Genomic DNA, 24,305 nt, shown 5'->3' with positions numbered 1-24,305 from the left:
CTATCATTCTCAATAGCTCCAGCTTTCAGAATCCTGTCCAACCCTTTGGCTCAAACCTATAGAATCAGGCCCCAGTAAAATGAGGCCAAGAATCTTCATCAATGACCTTCCTTCAATTGTAAGGTCACCCTTCACGACTCCGCAGATAATGAAGTAGTCCACAACCAAATGCAGCAAGACCTGGACAATCTCCAGGCCTGAGCTGATAGATGGCAAGTAATATTCATGCCACTCAAGAGGATATCCAAAAAGAGAAAATCCAGCCATCACCAACTGACATTCAATGGCATTACCTTCACTGAATCCTGCACTATCAATATCCTAGGGTTACCAGTGACCAGAAACTGAACTAGACTAACCATAGCACAAGGTGGCTAAAAGAGCATGTCAGGGGCTATGTATCCTGTGGTGAGTTACTCACCTCCCAACTCCCCAGAGCCTGTCTACCTACAAGGCTCAAGTCAGGAGTGTGTTGGAATACTCTCCACTTGCCCGGATGAGTGCAGCTTCCACAATACTCAGCTCGACACCGTACAGGGCATAGCGGTCTGCTTGATAGGCACCCCATCCACAACTATTCACTCACTCTACCACCAATGCACAGTCGCAGCACTTTGTATCATCTATACAGGACGCACTGCACAACTCACCAAGACTCCTTAGACAGCACCTTCCAAAATCACGACCTCTAACAGCTAGAAGGACAAGGACAGCAAAAGCAAGGGAACACCACCACCTGGAAGTTGCCCTCCAAACTGTACACATCCTGAGTTCAAAATATTGTTCCTTCACCTTCACTGAGTCAAAATCCTGGAACTCTCTCCCTAACAGCATCGTGGTTCAAGGCAGCTCACCATCACGTTCTCAAGAGCAATTAGGTATGGGCAATTTAAATGCTGGCTCAGCCTGCGAAGCCCACATTCCTTGAATGAATAAAAATCATTCCACAATTGAACAAACTGTTCCAACCTTGCCTCATTTGTGCCTGGGCATGAGTGATATGAGCTGGCATAAATGGCTGTGGTTCCTGGAAAAATGGTGGAAGACCACAGAAAGAATCTGAAGTTTGGACCAGGACCTCAATGCACATTTAGTTGATAGAAATCAGAAGTGCCATGCACCTCTTGATTGCACAAGTAGGGATTGGACCTCTGGGAGGGGCAGGTGACAGCAGTCTCAGTCTGGCAGAGAGAGAGCAGCCACCAGCTGGATTGTGGGGGTGGGGGAATGAGGGATGCAGAAAAGCAGGGCAAATTGAAAAGAAAGGGAGAAGGGACGTGAAGGGTAGAAAAGGAGGATGTTCAAGGCACGGGGGTGACCAGCTTGGAAATATGTTGTAGGTCCTTCATTATCTCTGGATCTAAATCCCAGAACTCCTTACCCGACCGCATTTTGGGAATATTTTCACCCAAACAACTGTGGCAGTTTAAGGCAACAGTTCACCATCATCTTTTCAAAGCTAATTACAGATGGGCAATAAACTCTGGGTTTCTCAGTGATCTCCACAGCAGGAACACAAAGGCTACAAGTGCCGGAAAGGAAGGTGACCATGGCAACCATTAAGGGAGAGATGAAAGGCAGATGCAGTCAGATAGGGGAGGGTATCCAGTGGGTGTAGGTGAATGGAAACAGGAGTGAGAGGGGCTCCAGCCCCCCAAGATCCATTTTCTTCCCCCTGCTTATCACCCTTCAGCCTCTGTTCACCTTTGCCGTTCCCCCCACCCTCATCGCCCACCTCCATCTGTCTTTTTATCCCTTTGTCTGCTTCCACCCATCACCCACCTGCCTCTGTGTCCCAAATTCACCCTCCTCCCCCACCTAGCTCCTTCTGCCCATCATCCTTCACCCCTCCTCAGTCCACCTGTCACCTACCGGCTTCTGTCTCACCTCATCCCCCCTCTCCTCTTTATACCAGCTACCTTCCTTCTCCGCTCTCAGTCCTGATGCAGGGTCACAACCCAAAACATTGACAATCCTTTCCACCCACAGAAGCTGCTCAACCCACTGAGTTCCTCCAGCAGTTTGTTGTTTGCTCAAAGAGAATAATAATTATTTTAATATAAAAGTGATTAAGAGAAAAAAAATAACAACACCAATTCTGAATACCTAACAGTTTAACATTTCAGAGTTATTATAAATCCTGGGACATCATATTGCACTAATAATAAAGCAAGGACTGTGTCTTAAACTTCTTTTTGGATTACAGTGGACTGGAGGAGAAGGTTTACTGCATTTTCTCAACTTTAGAACATAGAACATTACAGCACAGTACAGGCCCTTCAGCCCACGATGTTGTGCTGACATCTTATCCTTCTCTAAGATCTATCTAACCCTTCCCTCCCACATAGCCCCCTACTTATCTGTCATGTGCCTATCTAAGAGTCTCTAAAATGTCCCTAATGTATCTGCCTCCTCCACATCTGCCGGCAGTGTGTTCCACGCACCCACCACTCGCTGTGTAAAAACTTACTTCTGACATCCCCCTTATATCTTCCTCCAATCACCTTAAAATTATGTCCCCTCATGTTAGCCATTTTCACCCTGGGAAAAAGTCTCTGTCTACTCAATCTATGCCTCTTATCATCTTGTACACCTCTATCAAGTCACCTCTCATCCTCCTTCGCTCCAAGGGGAAAAGCCCAAGCTTGTTCAACCTATCCTCGTAAGAGTCGCTCTCCAATCCAGGTAGCATCCTGGTAAATCTCCTCTGCACTCTCTCTAAAGCTTCCACATCCTTCCGATAATGAGGCGACCAGAACTGAACACAATACTCCAAGTGTGGTCTAACCAGAGTTCCACAGAGCTGCAATATTACTTCGTGGCTCTTGAACTCAATATCCCGATTAATGAAGGCCAACACACCATATGACTTCTTAACAACCCTATCGACCTGTGCGGCATCCTTGAGGGATCTATGGACATGGACCCCAGGATCCCTCTGTTCCTCCACACTGTTAAGAGTCCTGCCATTAACCTTGTATTCTGCCTTCAAATTCGATCTTCCAAAGTGTATCACTTCACACTTTGCCAGGTTGAACTCCATCTGCCACTTTTCAGCCCAGCTCTGCATCCTATCAATGTCCTGTTGTAACTTACAGCAACCTTCTACATTATCCATAACACCACCAACCTTTGTGTCATCTGCAAACTTACTAACCCACCCTTCTACATCTCATCCAAGTCATTTATAAAAATCACAAAGAGCAGGGGTCCCAGACCAGATCCCTGTGGAACACCATTGGTCACTGACCTCCAGGCAGAATATGCTCCATCTACCACCACCCTCTTGTCTTCTGTGGGCTAGCCAATTCTGAATCCACACAGCCAAGTTTCCCTGGATCCCATGCCTCCTGACTTTCTGAATAAGCCTTCCATGAGGAACCTTATCAAACACCTTACTAAAATCGATGTACACCACATTCACTGCTCTACCTCTATCAATGTGCTTTGTCACATCCTCAAGTAATTCAATCAGGCTCATGAGGCATGATCTGCCCCTCACAAAGCCATGCTAACTGTCCCTAATCAGTCTATGCTTCTCCAAGTGCCCATAAATCATGTATCTAAGAATCTTCTCCAGTAATTTGCCCACCACTGAAGTAAGACTCACTGACCTGTAATTCCCTGGGTTATCCCTACTCCCTTTCTTAAACAGAAGAACAACATTTGCCACCCTCCAATCATCTGGCACTACTCCTGTGGCCAGTGAGGATGCAAAGATCATCGCCAAACGCACAGCAATCTCTTCCCTCACTTCCCTTAATAACCTTGGATATATCCCGTCTGGCTCTGGTGACTTATCTATCATAATGTTTCTCGAAAGTTCCAGCAAATCCTCTTTCCTCACGTCATGCCCTAGCATATCAGTCTGTCATACGCCGTCCTCACAAACATCAAGGTCTCTCTCACTGGTGAATACTGAAGCAAAGTATTCATTAAGGACCTCCCTTACTTCCTCCGATTCCAGGCACACATTTCCTCTTTTATCCCTGATCGGTCCTACCCTCACTCTAGTCAGCCTTCTATTCTTCACATATGTGTAAAGCGCCTTGGGGATTTCCTTAATCCTACTTGTCTAGGCCTTCTCATGCCCCCTTCTAAGCTCTCCTAAGTCTATTCTTAAGCTCCTTCCTGGCTACATTGTAACTCTCAGGAGCCCTGTCTGATCCTTGCTTTCTAAACCTTAGGTAAACTTCTTTCTTCCTCTTGACAAGATATTCTACACCTCTTGTCAACCATGGTTCCTTCACTCTACTGTCCTTATCCTGCCTCAATCGGACAAACCTGCCCAGAATACCATGCAAGTACTCCCTAAATAACCTCCACATTTCCGTTGCGCACTTCCCCAAGAACATCTGTTCCAAATTTACGCTCCCAAGTTCCTGCCTAATAGCATCATAATTCCCCCTCCCACATATACTTCCCCATATCGTCTGCTCCTATCCCTCTCCAAGGCTATGGTAAAGGTCAAGGTAAAGGTCACTGTCTCCAAAATGCTCTCCCACCAAGAGATCTGATCAGACTCATTGCCTAGTACCAGGTGACTAGAGGAGAGGCCATACTGGTCAAGCCTGTGTCAGAAATCTTCCTGGACACCCCTAACAAACTCTGACCCATCTATCCCCTTTATACTAAGGAGGTGCCAATCAATGTTAGGGAAGTTGAAATCATCCATGACAACAACCCTGTTATTTTTGCACCTTTCCAAAATCTGCCTCCCGATCTGCTCCTCTTGTGTCTCTGCTACTATTGGGGGGTCTGTAGAATACTCCCAATAGAGTGATCGCTCCCTTTCTGTTTCTGACTTCCACCTACACTGACTCAGTGGACGATCCCTCCAGGATGTCCTCCCTTTCTACAGCTGTGATACTGTCCCTGATCAGCAAAGCCACTCCCCCACTTCTTTTACCTGTGTGTGTGTCCCTTTTGAAACATCTAAACTCCTGAATACCCAGCAGCCATTCCTGCCCTCGTGACAGCCATGTCTCTGTAATGGCCACCATGTCATAGTTCCATGTATTTACCCACACTCTAAATTCATCACCCTTGTTCTTGATACTTCTCACATTAAAGTAGACACACTTCAGCCCATCCAACTGACTGGAATTTTGCACTTTCAACAACCTATCCTTCCTCAGTCTTTCTACACGCTGCATCTACTTGAACACTAAATGCACCAATCTCTGATCTATCACTCGGGTTCCCATCCCCCTTCCAAACTAGTTCAAACCCTCCCCAACAGTTCTAGCAAACCTGCCCGCAAGAATATTGGCCCCCTCCATTTCAGGTGTATCTTGTCCCTTTTGTACAGGTCATAACTTCCCCAGAAGAGATCCCAATGATCCACATATCTGAAACCCTGCCCCCTGCACCAACTCCTGAGCCATGCATTCATCTGCCAAATCAACCTATTCTTACCCTCACTGGTGTGTGGCATAGGCAGCAATCCAGAGATTAAAACCCTTGAGGACCTGCTTTTCAGCTTCCTACCTAGCTCCCTGAACTCACTCTTCAGGACCTCATCTCTTTTCCTACCTGTCATTGATACCAATATGTACCACAACTTCTGGCTGTTCGACTTCCTCCTTCAGAATTCTGTGGACCCAATCCGAGACATCCCAGACCTTGGCACCCGGGAGGCAACATACCATCTGGGAGTCTCTTTCACATCCACAGAATCCCCTGTCTGCCCCCCTTACTATTGAATCCCCTATTGCTATTGCCCTCCTCTTCTCCCCCCTTCCAACTCTGGATGATTTCAAGCTTGTGGAAATAGAAAGGAGTATATTTGCAAACTGTGGACTTTTATTGCCTTCCTGAATGTCCTTTTTTAAGTTTCACATTACCCCTCAAGGGAGGGCCCCTGCAACAAAATGGCATGTGTATGTCCAATGTATAAAAACATTCATCAGGATGACCTCTTCATAGGACTCTGCATGGGCCTATACTTACGGTCCATTTCTGGCTTGTCGCTGTGGCTAGATGAGGTTTCTTCGAGACTGCAACTTCTACCCTCATTAAATGTCCAGCTAAATTTGTTCATTGTTAACTTGGTAGCAAGCTCTACCTCCTCCTGAAGTTTCTTTGTTTCTTTTGTCTGTCTTTCTAGTTCTTTCCTGCAGATAAGTGGACAAGTTAATTTATATTTATTTCTCGATTCAAAAATTCATTACAATGTAGTTGTCCATTAATAAACTTGTTGTGGATAAATCAGTAGTACTTTTACCTGAAGATTATTCTACTTATCCCATTGTCAATTATGAATAATGGGATCTCCATTCAATTTTATATTTTCCATGTACAATAGAACAGTGGAAATAGCATACTTTTGTATATTCATCCTAAATAATGTTTCCTTGTTTCAGGAAACAGTATTTTTGAGATTTTGCTTACTGGTTCCAAAGGGCACAAAAGGTATAGTTTTGAAACTCCCCCACCCTCTACAAACACACGAACAACATATGATGCATGCCATTATTCAAGCATAAATCAGCCACTAATCCACAATGAAGAATAGTTATCCCATAAATTAAAAATCCTCAGGTTGTTTCTCAATTTGTCAGTTTGTCATTCTCTGTCAGTAGCTTCATGGAAACACCTCTCTTGCTTCACCTGGCTGTGAGTTCTTGAAGTTGCTGTACAGAAAGAAATCTAGTAATTGTCAGCATAAATACCCTTCTAACAACAAGGTGATTGTTGATGCCTGTCAATCAAGCTACCTTACCTAAAAGGTAAAAAGAAAAAAAATGTTTCAATTATACATTGCTGTTAATAACCTCAATGTCACAAAATGCTTCATGCCTATGCAATACTCTGTTGTTATGAAAACAGCATGGCTGTCAACTGGAACACAGAAAGATCTCATGCACATTTGTGTGATAATGACCAGAAAATATTCTGGTCTTTGTAATGTGGGTTGAGGGATGAGTACTGCCATAGAGTGGCATAGGATCGCTTAGTTCCACCTGGCATGCTGTCAGGGCTTCTGTTTGAAGAGCAGCAGCCCTGATGATGCTACACTAAGTATGTTTGCCTAGATTTTTTGACTAGTCTCTGGAGCAGGACTTTAACATTTTACCTTCAGAATCAGTAAAACGAAACTACAAAAATCTGAAATTCATTTCTCCAGGTTGACAAATATTTATTAAAATATTAAATATTTTCTTAGTTCTTGTTTCTCTTCTTAATCCAATCTTTATTTTTCTTTCTGATCCTGATTTGACATCATCATTCATTTTAATTCTCTCTCTTCATCAGATCTTACTCTATTTCTCAATTCCTGGATCATGGTCTGGTATGGCAATTTGAATGTGCAGGAACACAAGAAGACAGTACAGACAGAAATTCCAACCATAACATCTGCATCAGAAAGACAAATTGGTTCGACCTTGGTAACATCACTCAACTAACCCATGCCACTCTGCATTAGCTATCTTATCCACGCTTTTGTCATCACTGGTTTCAACTATTTAAAATGTTTTCCTGGCATACATCCATCCTCCAAAAACTCCACTGCCTATATCCTAAACTGCACAAAATTCTGCTCACTCATTAACCCTCTGCTGACTGATTTACATTGGAATTGTTGAAAGAGTTAAGAGCCAATTTGAAATGTTCATTCTTCATCTCTTCATGACCTTGCCTCTCCCTATCTCCACAACCTTCTGCAATCCAAAAAATGCTCCAAGAACTTCACTGTAAAAACTGTGGCATCCTGTGCCCCTTTCCTTACTTTGCCATACAACTCACATGACCCATATTCGAGCAACCTCTCCACATCTTCACCTCCATCTCCTCCTCTAAGACCATCCCTTAAACCAATTTCTTTCTCAAGCCTTTAATTATCCCTTACCCCATCTCCTTCAGTAGCATTTTTATTGAATTTTCAATATTAAAGGCTCTATATAAATGCATTTTATCATTGTTATTGACAAATTTTCCAATCTTCAGCTATCGTGATCTAATCTGATTGGAATCAAGAATTCTTTGTAACCCTAATCGATATTTAGATTCAGAAGCATCCCAGCATGTTTATTTTAAAACCAATTCAGTCAGGGGAGAGACAGTAACACATGCAGTGAACAGAATAGTCACTGAAGTGCAGTAATATTGAAGCACCTATTTCAATATTTCAGAATTTTTTTAAGTGTCCTAAGCAAATTACGAATGATGTAATAATTGCAAACTTAAAAGTTCACATAACATCACACTTCAGCCCCCACATGGATGTCAAGAACTGTGAAAATTAAGCAAAAGATATGCTATACCTTTAAAAGTTCTGTCAAATACAAACAGAAGCTTGTGTAAAGATTGACTGGTTGATCCAGTATTCATGGTGAAGACTGCATCTTGGTAAATTACAGAATGTCTCTTGTGGTTGCTGCACATGAACTTTAATGGATAGAAAATATGTTTCCAACTCACAATCTCCCCAAGCTGTATTCCTGAGAGTGCCACTTCATAGCTCATGTGCTGGATTGCACATTATTCTAATTATTGGCAAGATTGTAAAAAATCAGAGGCAAATTTCTTTTAGCATTTCCACTTTTGGATGAGAACAAAATAATTCACTGTATACAGCACCTACAGTACATTATCATATTAGCAAAGAAAGTTCAGTCTTGTTTGCATTTAGTGAACTAACCTTAATTCCTCCAAGTTCTTGCTCGGTCTTTTAGTTGTAGAAATACCTGAAAAGGAAATCTAATATTTACACAATCGTCACAATAACTACATAATAATCACACAATAACTGCAATTAATTTATCCAAGAATTTGAAAATACTAGTGTTTCCTACATCGCTGAATGTGCATGTACCAGCTTCATGGAAATACTTAGAAAGATCATTTCAAAATGTGCATTAAGTTTTGAGTAATATTCACATAGTTTGTAGGTCCAAATGTTAAAAAAAATATATAACTAACAGCTTCACCACAACCCACTGCAGTTTTACAGCTCCAATGACCTTAAAGCCCTTATTTTTCTCACAAGCAAAAGCTCAGCGTCAGGAACATGCAGACTGGATGACACTTGAGCACAGGGCATGCACAGGCATTTAACTTTGACTGCTTTTGGAAGGGAATTTTAATAGGTGTGTCCTTAACGTGCTTAATAGCAATTGAGGAGCAGAATGGAAAGCAGGTTAGTGTCCTGGCTACCTACTCCCTCCTTTCATTTGTCCCTCTTAGAGCAGATTGACTTGGCTACTACTCAAGTTCCTGCTACAGTAAGGTGTGCTAAGGTATCCTGTTGGTAGTTTGTGTCCTCCTGTCATTGTAGTGGAGACTGAGGCAGCACAGGAGGCACAAGTACAACTGCAATGTCTCACAAAAATTTACATGAGATATTTTGAAGGTGATATTCTATGGCAACTAACCAAAGCTTAATAATTCTACTGTGCAGAAGAGAAATCCGATTATAAAATGACAGAATATATTATTAAATTTTTAATCCAAAAATGTCAGCTAAAGATCTCAATTTGTTAGTGACATGGAATAAAAACTGACACATTGTGTCTTATGACCTTTCTTCCACATCCTGCATGACTGTCTTCTCCCTATTGCAAAGATTCAATTAGGGTTGTGGAAAAGTGCTGAAATGGGAGTTAAAACATACTAAAGACATTAATAATCCTAACACTTACTTTTATTTTTATACGATGTAAATGTTTCGTTTCCAGCTTCTGAGGCATGCAGACTGGACTGACAAGACCGATAGTCAGTAGATGATAAATGTCCACTAGCCCCTGAAATCAAGCAACATTATAATCATACATAGAAACACAGTCGCAATGGTACTCTCTTTCACTTGTTGCCCCATAGACTGTGTGTATGCCATTGTTCTTTTTACATAGCTTAACCTCCCATTACATTCATTCACCCATTGCAAAAAAAAAGTTACAAAAATGAAACACAAGTGGAAAGGTGCAAGGCAGCACAATACCAAACGTTCTTCAATTTACAAAAGGAATATATTCCTGGAAAATATCTCCTTGGACAAAATTTCATAGATCAAAAGACTGAGCACAATGTGTTGTGAGTATTCTAATACATTGCATTCCTATGTGCAGAGGGTGGTAAAATCTATTAATTACAGCAATATAATAGCTTCATAAATCAAAGACACATAACCCTCAAAAAGTCAATGACATTACATTGACAATTTGTCAATGGAAACTTCTTCTTTCCTGCATGTAATTTATTCAACAACCAGCAACAGCAATATTGCAACTGGAACTTGTCAATGATTATAGAACAGTACAGCACAGGAACAGGCCCTTCGGCCCACAATGTTGTGCCGAACCAATTACATTAGTAATAAAATGCTCCACTAATCTAATCCCTTCTGCCGATACCATGTCCATATCCTACCATTTCCCTCACATTCATGTGCCTATCTAAGAGCTTTTAGAACGCCCCTATTGTATTTGCCTCCACCACCACCCCACACAGCACATTCCAGGCACCCACCACTGTGTAAAAAAACTTGCCGCGCATATCTCCTTTCAACTTGCCCCCCATCACCTTAAGTGTATGCCCTTTAGTATTAGACATTTCAACCCTGGGGAGAAGATACTGGTTATCTACTTTGTCTATGCCTCTCAATCTTATAAACCTCTATCAGATCTCCCCTCAGCCTCCGCTGCTCCAGAGAGAACAACCCAAGTTTGTCCGACCTATTCTCAGAACACATGCCCTCCAATCCAGGCAGCATTGGGCCGAATCATGCTTGATTATGCCTGGAATCACTTTCACCCTGCAACCCACCACCCAAACATTTTTCACGCACCCATTCTATCCCAATACGAACATGCAGGCTTGAATGTTCTGGATCACCCAATCCCAGAATCAAGTAGCAAGGCAAGGCAGTAAATAGGGTTTAGCCAACATGTCACTGAGGCCCCACCCCAGAACGCTCCAACAGCCTTGAAACCCATCAAAGTTGTCAAAACTTGGTCAGAATTGTTGAATGTCTCTGATATACAGAGACATTTAAAAACTATTAAAGTTACTTCAAATAAGTTTTTTTAAAAAATGGATTAAAACAACTTTAATTAAAAGCATTAAAATAAAGCATAATTAATTAAAAAAAGGAGCTGAACTTACCTTTTACTTTCTAGTCCCCAGGGTCAGGAACCTCCATTCAAATGAATGGGGATTCTAATCCCAAACCTGGATTGTCACCTCTCACTCAGCTCATCTCGTGCATACAGCGGCCTGCATGAGTCTGGGACTTATGCACTTGCAAGCTGCAGAATGCTTGCAGTTCCCTTTGGGCAGGGTGGGGGGGGGGGGGGGGGGGGCGCGGTCTGGCGCAAGAAGAAGGCGGGGACAGAGGGGAGAAAAAGTGGGGAGGAGAGAGGAAGCAGGGAGATGGGGAGGGAGGGTGAGAGAGAAGGCAAGGTGGGGGAGTGAGGAAGAAAATCAAAAGGGAGAGGGAGGAGAGAGGAAGCAGGGAAGAAGATGGGAGAGAGGAAATAGTTGGGAAGAGAGGGAGAAAGAAAGTGGGTAAGCAGGGAGAGAGAGAAAACACAGTAAAGAGAGAGAAAGAGAGAGGACAAAGGGGGAGCTGGGAGAGAGAAAGAAAGCTGGAGAGAAATTAGGTGAAAGAGAAAGGAAACAGTGGGACAGAGAGAGAGAGAGACAAAGGAAGGTGTGAGAGAGAAAAGGAGTGAAAGAAGGGGGATGAAAAGAGAAAGGGGGAAGAGAGAAAAAGGGGAGGGAGAGAAAAGGCAGAGAAAGAGAAAAAATGGGAGAGAAAAGGGCAGGGAGAGAGAATGCAGGAGGAGAAGATGGATAGAGTGGGTGAGAGAAAGAGAGAGTAGTGAGGGAGAGAGGGACATTGCTTGCATTTAGAAAGAATAAAAATTCTGCGACTAACTGGAGTGACAAAGTAAACTGGAGTCATTCGCATAAGTGGCAAGATGGGTTTCAATTTTGAGGAGTTTGCAGACAGCATGGCACAAGATTCTGAGGTTGCAAATGTGGTGTTGATATTCAAAGGCCTTTGTAGGAGGGAACACAAGTGTGATGTACGGTGATTCTCTCTACCCACAACTGTTCTTGAAGTTATGAACTTAATACAATCAGTTCTGCATCAGAATTGCATCCTCGCCAAATGTACAAACAGCAAAAAGTCATTTTTCCAATAAAGACAATTTTTTTCTGGAGTCCACATATAATCCTTTAGATTGTGAGAAAAATCTGCAAGTGCTACCCCATGAACAATCATTTTCTGCTGCAGTATTAAAGCCCCTGCACATTAAAAAAGCAACTATAAAAAAGCTTTAAAACAAATGCTAATATTTTGCTAATGGACTTCGAGTGATTCCATCACACATCAAAGAGTGCATTATCAATTAACTTAGTTAAGCTTGGTAGACTTTAATACTCAAGCCTACACAAACAACCCTATATAAATTTTAAGTGAGGAGCATTTCAATTGTAAAACAAATACATCGTTGTTGGTGAACAAAGAACAGAAAAAGATATAATTTAAAAATCAATAACTTCAAATGACATTAATTAGCAATTGGTAATTAGTATTTTTACTTCTTTGTGCACGTGTTGATGAAAACAAGCTTAAAAGATGAGAAGAGACATTCTTACCGTCACTGCTGGACGACAGTGGCAAAAACCTGAGAAAATGGTGCAGTGACTGTGTTGTAATGGGGTATTATGACATAGTTAGCAAAGAATAATCAGTTTGTGATTCGCAGCAACATATGACAATAAAATTATTTTGAACCTGGGAATTCATGATTTAGTACAGAATTAAGGAAATCATTTTAAATGATACTGCTTATCCATCTCATCTAAAACTAGTCCTCCCCATGTATAACATTAATTTCCTACCTTCATCTCTATCCAAAGCCTCTAAATATCACTTGCCACATCTCCAATCAGTAGTGGCAGAGGAAGAATGTGGGTTTGGGTTTCTGTTTCCCCATATCTCAAAATAATGAGCACAAGACCCCTGAAATCCAAGTTTCCTACCCACCAATCCACCACTGTTGTAACCATGTTCAGAGGAAGAGGAATGCAGAATGTTAAAATAAATCAGACTGTGAACCGTCGCTCCACCCCACCCACCACTGCCCAAGTACTCTTGCATATCCCATGGGTAGTTGAAGGTTTGGAAGTTTTGGACAAAACCATCATAATCGCTTGCAAGAAATAGTTTATGGAACATAAACCACAACAAAAGGGAATAGGGAAGAAATATTCAGAATATTTAGTCTCTTAAACTATTTCAGGCAGTAGAACATTCTCTTCTTTGTTTACTCATTTTCTCAAATACAGGACTTAACAGCTGTGGCAATACTCACATGTAGTCCCAAGTAATAGATTCATATAACACAGAAATAGGTCCTACGGCCCACCACGTCAATGCTGACCATGAGGTACCTATCTATACTAATTCCATTTACCAGCACTTCAGCCATAGCCTACTATGACTTAGCAATTCAAGTTTTTGTCCAGATGCTTCTTAAATGTTGTGAGAGTACTTTCCTCCACCACCTTTATAGGCAGTGCAATCCAGATTGCAACCACCCTCTGGGTGGTAAAAAAGTTTCTCAGATCTCTTCTGAACCTCTTTCTCCAAGCTTAAGTCTATGCTCTCTGGTCTTTGACATCTCTGCCATCAGGAAGAGTTTCTTATTATCTATCCTATCCATGTATACCTCTATTAGGTGCCCCTTCAGCCTCCTCTGCTCCAAGTAAACAAACCCAGCCTAAAGTCTGTCCTCATAACTGAAACATTCATCCCAGGCAATATTCTGATAATCTCCTCCCTTGCCTCTTTTAGCAACCTAGATACATCTCATCAGGGCTGGGGGATTTGTCCACCTTTTGCCTGCTCTGGATCATGGTGTAAGTACTAACCTAACCTGCCATTCTTAGTACTGTCCAGTGTGAAATGGACACAGGTCAATCAGATTAATTTACTTTGCTATTATGAGTTTCTCGTGATTGGCTGCTGCTCAACTCCTCTCCTTAGGTTAAAATAAGAAAACCACCATGGGAAATTCCCTCTTTGGCTTATGTTTTTAAATAAATGATGATTTTTTTGGTGTACTTAATACAAAATGTAAAATGTTCTAATGAGAAGAAATATACAGTTACTGAGGAATGTCTAGTTAGTATTGTTTTACTATGTGTTGACTATATTTTTTGTTTTGACTTAAAACCAAAAATACAATTTCCATTCTGTTCCAAGTTTTCACTAGCCTTATTGCAAGTGCTGTTTCACACTGATGTTGATTCCTAATTATCATCATTATCATACAAAGTCTCCCAGTAAACCACAGTTGTAACATGATGCCACAAAGTGTAGCACTCAAGTTGCAGTGGTAAAGTTTGCCACCAGCCTTTTCAGGACTGCTAGGGGTAAACGGTTCAAGCATAACTTGCAACATACCACATCTACAAAATTACTGTTAAATGTGTTTGCTCAGTATTTTTTGCATTTTGCATACAAGTGGCTAAAGACCATAAGGTGTGTTTTAAAGTAGTTTCCAAATGCCAAATTTTCATTTGGTGGCAGTGGTTAACTGAAAGTGAAAAGTCAACAAAAATAAAGCCAGGGAAGGGAATCTACAACAGAATCCAAAATTCAAAGGACAAAGGGAAAGTACAGGAGTAATATAGTGACAAATAGAAAAACAGACTTTAAATGTAAAAAGGAAAAGATTAGCGAAGTAACGTGGGCCCCTTACGAACTGAGAGAGGAGAAATTTTGGGGAATGAGGAATTGCCTGAGAAAGTAAATATCTCGTGTCTGTCATCATGGAAGAGGACACAAAATTCTCCTGGTAATGGTTGAAAACTACAAGTTTCGAGTAAATGAGCTGAAAGAAATTAGCATTACTAAGAAAAAGTCTTGGAATAGATTAATAACTGAAAACCAATAAATCCACAGGACCTGATGACTTGTACCTCAAGGTTTTGAAATAAGATGATAGACAATACACTAGTTGTCATCTGCCAAAATCCCACAGATTGTAGAATAGTTCTCACAGATTGGAAGGTGGCAAATGTAACCCCACTATTCAAGAATGGGAGAGAGAAAAAAAAGGAAACCATAAGCCAATAGCCTGACATCAGTAATAGGAAAAATGCTATAATCAATTATAACAGGGCATTTAGAAAATGAAAGTAGGATTTGGCAGTCGACATGGATTTATAGAAGAAAAATCATGTTTCATAAATCTGTTAATAGTTTTTTTGAGGTTGTAATTTGCTGCATAAACAAGGGGAGATCAGTGGATATGATACATTTGGATTTTCCAAAGACCATTGATAAGGTACCAGACCAAAGGTTATTAAACAAAATGGAACTGAAAGTAACATACTGATGTAGATTGAAGGCTGGTTAATGGACAGGAAACAAAGAGTAGAAGTAAACAGGTCATTTTCAGGGAGGCTGTGTCATAGGAATTGGTGCTGGGATCCCAGCTCTCACAATCTATATCAATAATTTGGAATGAGGGAACCTAGTATGATACATTCAAGTTTACTGATGATACAAAACTTTCATTCTATGACCATTGAAAAAATAATCCACCATTCTATTTTTTTTATGAAAAGGGATGATCTCGCATTTTTCCACATGATATTCCATGACCCCCCATTCACTATATTCCCCCGGAGCCTCTATATCCTCCTCATGTCACAGCGATAGAATAAAAAGTGTTAGTGTTCAGGAAGACCTGGATGTTCTTGTATACAAATCACTGAAAGCTAAACTTTAGGTACAGTAAGCAATTGGGGACATAAACTGCTTGTTGGCCTTCACTGCAGAAGGATTTGAGTACAAGATCAAATAAGTCTTGGTGTACGGGGTCATGGTGAGCCTGCATCTGAAATAGTGTCAGGTCTGGTCTCTTAAAGTAAGAATATGCTTATGACAGAGGGACTGCATGGGGTGATTAAACCATGAGGGAAGATTAGAGGGTTTTGGCCCAGTCTGCTTAATGTTTAGAATAATAAGAGGGAATCTCATTGGAACAGATAAAATTCTCACAGAGTTTGACTGAATAGTTGCAGGGATGATGTTTCCTCCTAGCTGGGATGTCTGAAACTAGGGGCCAACCATTCGAGACGGAGGTGGAGAGGAAATTTCTTCAACCATAGTACAAGCTGCCCCCGGTAATGAACAAGTTCCAACTTTACAGACGTCCATAAATTGATTTTGTCTGTAATTCGGAGAAAACACAAAACTCACTCAATATGGTAACCGTACCTCCACAGTAATGTAATGAATGGCATCAAAAGCACACAAAACCGATAAGAAAGAACAATTACTTGAAGTAGAGAGTGAGAGGAAACTAGTTCTGCCATTCACAAGAACGGATGTACATATGCACATTGGACTTTTCAACTTAATAATTATGGGAGTTCGTTCATATGTAGAGGGTGTCCCGAAATCAGGCATTCATAACCTGGGGATAGCCTGTAATTTGAGGGCCAAGAAGGCTGAGGAGCTTCAATCACTCAGTATATTCAAGACAGAGATCAACAGATTTTTGGATACAAAAGAAATAGTGAGATATGTGGTTGTTGCAGGAAAATGATGCAGTTAAGAATCAGCAATAACCTGACTGAATGACAGAGCAAGCACATGGGAGTGAATGACCTGCTATTTCCCACGTTCTTTTTCCTGCATAAGAACCAAAATAGCCTTGTGCAGTTGAAAAATCTGCTTAACTGTAATATTGCACACATTTCTGGGTGTCTTAACAGTTGCCAGGAAATTTGACTCCCAACTTTGCTGTGGTAATTTCATTTGCAGTTTTAGCTTTTTTTTTCTGGTGTGGAAACCCCCCCAAATGGTCAACACACAAAATTCATCTACTTTTGCCCATGGAAGTCAATGTCACATTCACACTCAGCTTCCCATCCTCGGGATCATCCCAGGCTGCCAGTTTCTGCCACATCTCGTGGTTCACTGCTCCATGCTGCACAAGGGAGGTCATGCAAACTCCATACTCAAGAAGAGACTTCATAATTTTACCTTCAGTCCACAAGAGTAGGCAGAGCATTCTACTCCATTGCAAGCTTCCCCAAAGTGCAGGTGTTCATGCACAGCACTTGTGTCATTGCAAAGACCTCCCTAGTTACAGCTTCCTGTCAAGAATATTTAGTTGTAGTCCTAGAGTGTCTCCGAAGCCCTCTTAGACAAAGTATTACCTCCTGAAAACAATGTTCTTCACCAGCTTGTACAGGTCCCTCTGATCCCCTGAGAGGACTCTCCCACACCTTCATCACCGCAGCTTCCATTAATTTTGTAGCAATGCTCCCCAGTAGCTCTCCAACACTCCTGACTCCCCAATACAAGTGTTGCTGCAATACGGTATGGCCCTTTAAGAGATGGCTTCAGAGATTGCTGGGCTAAATGTTAAAAGCAGCAGGAGCTTGCGGCACATTAATTGGGAGTGCAGTGCTGATCTATGATGCACGGAGAAACCAATAAAGTTCTCTGTGAATGTTGCAATTGAGGTTCTTGGTCTTTATGTGACTTTCAAGAATTAGGATGATCTACAACACTCCTTTAATGTCACTAAAAGCAAGTAATGCACCTTCTACCCACTATGTTCAAAACAGGTTGAGCAAAAGCTCAGGAGAAATTAGGAATATTCAAACTGAAGATTAAATAGATCTCCTGCTCTATGAATTATTGAACTAATTCCCAGTCAAAGTGTTTAATACTGTGTCAATAAACACTTAAAAACATGATGATGATCATCATCATTTTTAGAGAACTGGAAGGATAAATACAGAGCAAAATGCTCAAATCAAATGCTCAGTAGAGAATGTTAATTCTTAAACTGCTGGGATTCTGGGAATGTCATTCCAAGGTGACCTTTGATCAAATATAGTAAACCCACAGGATTAGATAGATATTCTACATGCATTTATAATAGACCTTGTGCTGCATACTTTATCTTCAAAATGCAATGACTTGTTTTAAGAGAATACTGCATCTTTTTTGCATCATCAACATTTAACATTGTTTTGGTATTGGTATTGGTTTCTATTGTCACTTGTACCGAGGTACAGTGAAAAACTTGTCTTGCATACCGATTGTACAGGTCAATTCATTACACAGTGCAGTTACATTGAGTTAGTACAGAGTGCATGGAGGTAGTACAGGTAAAAACAACAGAGTAAAGTGTCACAGCTACAGAGAAAATGCTGTGCAATAAGGTGCAAGGTCACACAAGTAGATCGTGAGGTCAGAGCCCATCTCATCATATAAGGGAATCGCCCAATAGTCTTATCACAGTGGGATAGAAGCTGTCCTTAAGCCTGGTGGTACGTGCCCTTAGGTTCCGTATCTTCTACCTGATGGAAGACAAGAAAGAATGACCCGGGTGGGTGGGGTCTTTGATTATGCTGGCTGCTACACCAAGACAACGAGAGGTAAAGACAGAGTCCAAGGAGGGGAGGCTGGTTTCCGTGATGCCCCGGGCTGTGTCCACAACTCTCTGCAGTTTCTTGCAGTCCCGGGCAGAGCAGTTGCCATACCAAGCCGTGATGCATCCAGATAGGATGCTTTCTATTGTGCATCGATAAAAGTTGGTGAATGTCGAAGGGGACATACCGAATTTCTTTAGCCTCCTGAGGAAGTAGAGACGCTGGTGAGCTCTCTTGGCTGTGGCGTCTATGTGGTTGGACCAGGACAGGCTATTGGTAATGTTCACTCCCAGGAACCTGAAGCTCTCAACCCTCGGCACCGTTGATGTAGACAGGTGCATGTACACCGCCCCCTTTCCTGAAGTCAATAACCAGCTCTTTTGTTTTGTTGACATTGAGGGAAAGGTTGTTGTCATGACATCATTCCATTAAGCTCTCTTTTCTTCCTGTACCCTGACTCATTGTTATTTGAGATACAGTCTACTACAGTGGTATCATGTGCAAACTTGTAGATGGAGTTAGAGCAGAATCTGGCCACACAGTCATGAGTATATAGGGAGTAGAGTAGAAGGCTGAGGACACAGCCTTGTGGGGCACCAGTGCTGAGAATAATCGTGCCAGAGGTACTGCTGCCTATCCTCACTGATTGCGGTCTGTTGGTCAGAAAGTCAAGGATCCAGTTACAGAGGAAGGTGTTGAGTGCTAGGTCTCGGAGTTCAGTGACGGGTTTGTTTGGGATTATAGTATTGAAGGCAGAGCTGTAGTCAATAAACTAACCTAGGTGTCTTTACGGTGACAGGTGAGACAGCCATATTAACCAGGCTACTTTGGGGAACAACTACTCTTCACATGAAGTCATGGGATATTAAGCATCAAATGAATCACTATATCTTACACCACAGACAGAGACCAGTCAACCTACTGTGCCAATACGTGTTCTTTAAAAAAGTTTCTAATTTAGGCCCATTCCCCATAACTTGCAAACTAGGCCTTGTCAAGTCAATGCTCAAGTGCCATTTCAAAGTTCCTACAGAAGCTAATTCCACCAGCTTTCAGGTAGTGCATTCCAGATAGTAATAATAATCCAAATACAAAACACAGCACAGGCTGCATTCCGATGAAAAGTCATTGACCTGAAATATTAACTGTTTCTTTCTCCACTTAAGTATTTCCAGCATCTTAGTAACCTATTTGTGAAAAATTTCCCCTACTTCCCTCATCAAACTACTTCAATTCTATTACCTCTGGTTACTGACACTAGTGGGAAGAAAAGCTTTAGTCTATCAATACCTATCGAACCTGTCATAAGTTTGAAGATCTTTATCAAGTCCTCTTTCCCTGTTCAAAGGAGCACAATTTCAGCTTCTCCAATCTCTCTAGGTAAGTTAGTCCTCTTCCTTGGTACCATCCTGATAAACCACTTCTTTATCCTCTCCAAGATCTTGACATGGTCCTTCACGTGCTGTGCCCAGAAATACATAACATAATCCATCTGAAACCTAACTAGAGATTTCTAGTCTTCCCATGATTTCCCTTCAGTTGTATTTAGTACTCTTTTCAGCAAAACCAATAATTCCCATGTGCTTCCTTAACCACCTTATTAACTTGCTCTGCTATATTCAAAGATAAATGAAAATGAACCACAAGATCAACAACAAAATTACTTGCATTCATGGTGCACCTTTTAATGCAGCAAAGAACATCACAAGGTACTTCACAGGAATATTATAAAACAATGCTTGATGCTGTGCTACATTAGGAGATACTGGGGAAATTAGGAGATATATGACCAAAGAAGAAGGTTTTAGGGATTAGAGGTGGACAGAAAAATCCAGGGAGGGAATTCCATAGTTTGGAATTTGCCAGCTGAAAGCATGACAGCTGCTGATGAAACATTAAATTCAGGGATGACAGAGGCCTGAGATATCAGAAGGTTATAAGGCTGGAGCCCATTACAGAGATTGAGACTGGGAAGTGCACAAGAAACAAGGATGTATGACACTGCTTAATTGAGAATCACTGAAGGTCAACAAACAGAGAGGTATTGGGTGAAAGGGATTTGATGCAACATGGGCAACAGAATTTTGGATGACCATGCTGACACAGTAGAAGAAGAAAGATCAGCCAAGAGTGCATTGGAATTGTCAAGTTTGGAGATAACAAAGGCACGGATGTGCATTTCAGCAGCAGATGACATATCAGAGTGAAGCAATGTTATCAAAGTGGGAATACCCAGTCTAAGCACGAACATGATTATTTCTCTTAAAGTTCAATTCAAGTTTCAGATTGTTGCCAGGTTACAGGATGGAATCGATGGCTAGTGAACAACGTTCTGGTCTTCTTAATAGTTAGTCAGGGGAAACCTCTGCACAGAATATTGGACAGTGTGATAATTTGGGGCTAGTGGAGGAGTCAAGAGAGTTAATGGCGGAGAAATAAAGTTGGATGACAGCTGCATACACATAGAAACTAATATCACATTTTCAGATGAAGTTGTCGAGGGAGAATACAACTCGTACCCAGGTTACGAACACCCGACTTATGGACACCACTATATTCAAATGAGCTCCCATAACATTACTAAATCCAAAAATTTGACATACATGCATATGTTCATTCCTATGAACAGCAAAACTAGTTTCCCCTCTTTCTCCACTTTTGGAGATTTTTCTATCTATCGGTCTTATGCCATCCATCACAATACTGTGGAGGTATGGTTACCATTGAGTGATTTTTGTGCATTTTCCAACTTGCAGACAAAATTGATTTATGGACATCTGTAAGAACAGAATCTGCTCATTAATGGGGACGGTCTATATATAAATGTAAAATGGCAGAGGGTCTAAAAATAGATTTGTGGGGGGAAAACAAGAAGGCCATCTTCTATTTTAACCATGCATTAGGGTTAGTGTTTATAAATAACACCAGTTGGATGATATTGTGTTCCTATGTTGTTTCCGCAAAGTGCACCATTTCATATTTATTCCCAATAAATTGCATCTGATGTGCGTCTGCCCATTTTACCTCTTTCTTTATAAATCTCTTACCATCTCCTTATTTACTATTATTTCAAGATCTGCATCAACTACAAATTTTTGCTTTCTAAATCCATCCAGGATATTTATATACAAGAAAAGCAACAGTTCAAATAACAACCCCCAGGTGGACTGTTGGATACTCCTGTCCAATCTAAAAAAATTCTCAACAATTACTCTCTGCCTCTATCCCTTAACCAATTATCTGTTGAGGTTACCACCATTCTTTTAATACGCTGGTCTCTACTTTTATGTTAAATTGGCAGCATCATCGCCTGAGTCAAAGAGTTATGGATCCACTCCAGAGATAAGCACAATGATCTAGGCTGAAAACTCAGCTCATTTCTGAGGAAATGTTACAGAGTAAGCTGCTCCTTCTCTATATTCTTTAGAATGCATGATACTGTTTTGAAGAGCTGTCCCCAATGTTCTGGTATTTATCCCTCAATCAACAGCATTATCTGGTCATTATAACCTTACTGTTGGTAAATCTTGCTGAATACAAGTTGGCTGTCACATTTGCTACATTACAAGAGTGACTACTCCTCAAGTTTGCTATAAAGCATTTTGGGAGATCCCAAGGTTGTGAAAGAAATTATATAGATGCATAATATACTCATATGGTATTTACACTACATTCATCAACACTATGGGTAAATATTAGTCCTTGATCACTTGTGTCAAGCCCTCAATATTATATTGCTTGCACCACATACTACTTTTCCAAAATTTGGCTCCTTGAAGTTAATAGAATAGATTTTCTGAAAGAGAATATAACATGTGGCCTCTTCTCAATGTGTGCTTATTCCAAACATACAGGGAAGAAATTTCTACTCTCCTTCCTTCTAAGAAATTAGGATACAACTTGCCTTTGACAAATGAATGGTTGTCCCTGATTATCCATCAGAAACACTGGAGCAAGTTTAACTCATCACCCCAAAGGCTTATAGAGTAACTATTGTTGATGGAAGAAAATTCTTGAAGAACCAAATAAAACGGAGCTAAGTTTTCTTTGTGGCTCAAAATCTTTTTCGGCACAGCCTGCACCTTCAGTGCACTCCCGGACCATTTCCTTTCCTGCATTAACCCTTTACAGCTGTGTGGCTCCCAATGATCCTGAAGCCTGGTTGCTGTGGACAGTTCAGCAAAACAGAGCAGTCCACAAATGACCAGTGGACCTGACCACGGATTGACCTGAGAGCCTATGTTGTTAAAACTTGTTCGCTGTTTGTAAGTGATGGTCAGAGACATTTAAATTGATTTACAGAATTTAAAAAGTAATTTGAACACATTTATCTCATGCAAGTTATTAAAAATATACAGAACAAAATAAAACTGACCTTACCTTTTTACTGACTCAGCAACCTCTCTCAAATAAAAGGTTTCGCGCTACTCCCCAGCGGTTTATTCGCCCCAATCGCCCACCCAGACAGCTCCCGGCCAGAATAAGTCAAGCGCGCCGTTATCTGATTTCCAGCACCTTCAGTCCTTGAGCAGCGCAATATGTAGGCGCGGAAGTCATGAATACCCTAACCTGTGAGAAGCATCAGCCTTCCTCGATCTTTTCCGAACCCTTGGCAAAAGCTAAGAATAGTTTTGGCCATCACTGTTTAGCTGACGAAGACACACTAAGGCCAGGGGGTCCAGCCTGGCACAATGTGCATTCGATACCGTGGATGCGAGCATGCAGCAGATTCGATGATGGGTGCACATCACCAGCTGTAGTGACCAGGAAGGTGCTCCGTAGTCTCTAGAGCCTCTATAGTTTTCAAAAAATAACTGTAGAGGCCAAAGCAAATCTGTTGTGTTCTCAAGTAATAAAGTAAGACGAGAGCTACCTGCACTAACTGTAGCCGTGGACCTTATGCCTCATGCCATCCACACACTATGCCTTGCATACTGTCACTAATTTCGCCGAGGTGCATCCAACAACCCCTGAATTGGGAATGAAGTGCTACCTTTCCCTGCCGCCCAGCTTTAAACTAACACTCATTCACATCAACTTATCCAGGCACTGTCCGCTGCCCACGTGTGCCCGCTTTACACCGCGTAAACTATAGCGTGTGCCAAAATTAAAGTTTGCCTCTAGAGGTTCACCGAGAAACTCACTCTCTCGAGATCGGATGGGTTCCAAAACATCCAAGGACGATGTTCTTGTCAGTGGTTCACCTTTCACAAGGCTCCAGCTTGTCGCCGTCCGTCTCTCAGCTTCAGTTTCCAAAACGGTGGACATTTTTGAGGCTTTAAAACCCGATTGACGTTATATTTTTTTAAAAAAGGCTTCGTACGTCAACGATATTTTTTACTTCAAAATAGATATTTACATTAAAAATAGACGTTAAATATTTTGTCATCCTAAAAAAAATCCCAAATTTTAAACAAAAATATAACTATTCATTGATTCTTTTTTGCCCGCGGCGCACATTGAGGTCCAGGAACAGTTGGATTCAACGACACCTGTCGCCTTGGTTACTACCGAAGGCTTTTCTTTAGCTTTCTCCGGTCAGTGAGGAACTCCGGCGGCATGTGGCCGCCGTTCATGCCTGCGGGGCGGCGTGGAGACAAGCACCGGCGAGGGAAGGGAGAAGCAGCGCCGGCGCCACGCTGGCCGGCAGCTCCGCGTCCGAGCCAACGCTGTTACTGTTCGGCTCGGCTTTGTGAGGTCACAATCGACTGCCAGCCACTGCGATTGTGACGGTTCCCGGGCCATTCGCCGCTGGCTCTTTCAAACAAGGGCTCCCAGCCTGTCGTTCCTATGGCGCCCGCTTGCCGCAAGCGGCGCTGGGGGTTGTAGTTTGGTGGCAACCAGACAAGCCGGTGGCTGACCACACAGCACCGTGAAACACTGCA

The 24,305-nt window shown here is 41.7% G+C and overlaps 1 protein-coding gene across 1 annotated transcript in view; it reads right to left on the bottom strand.

Annotated features, from left to right (window-relative positions):
• Nucleotides 1-24,097, bottom strand: part of LOC127584046 (coiled-coil domain-containing protein 158-like) — a 90,172-nt gene extending 66,075 nt beyond the window's left edge. The window contains exons 1-4 of the mRNA XM_052040584.1: nt 23,565-24,097; nt 9,645-9,746; nt 8,645-8,690; nt 5,953-6,116 (exon numbers count right to left, since the gene is read on the bottom strand). Coding sequence (XP_051896544.1) covers nt 5,953-6,116; nt 8,645-8,690; nt 9,645-9,746; nt 23,565-23,688 — 436 coding nt within the window. The 5' untranslated portion in view covers nt 23,689-24,097. The remainder of the gene's footprint in view (nt 1-5,952; nt 6,117-8,644; nt 8,691-9,644; nt 9,747-23,564) is intronic.
• Nucleotides 24,098-24,305: the final 208 nt, after the last annotated feature.

The sequence above is a fragment of the Pristis pectinata genome, chromosome 2, assembly GCF_009764475.1.
Source record: "Pristis pectinata isolate sPriPec2 chromosome 2, sPriPec2.1.pri, whole genome shotgun sequence".
Lineage (NCBI taxonomy): Eukaryota > Metazoa > Chordata > Chondrichthyes > Rhinopristiformes > Pristidae > Pristis > Pristis pectinata.
Note: the sequence above shows the minus strand (reverse complement) of the source record. Positions and strands in the feature narration are given on the sequence as shown.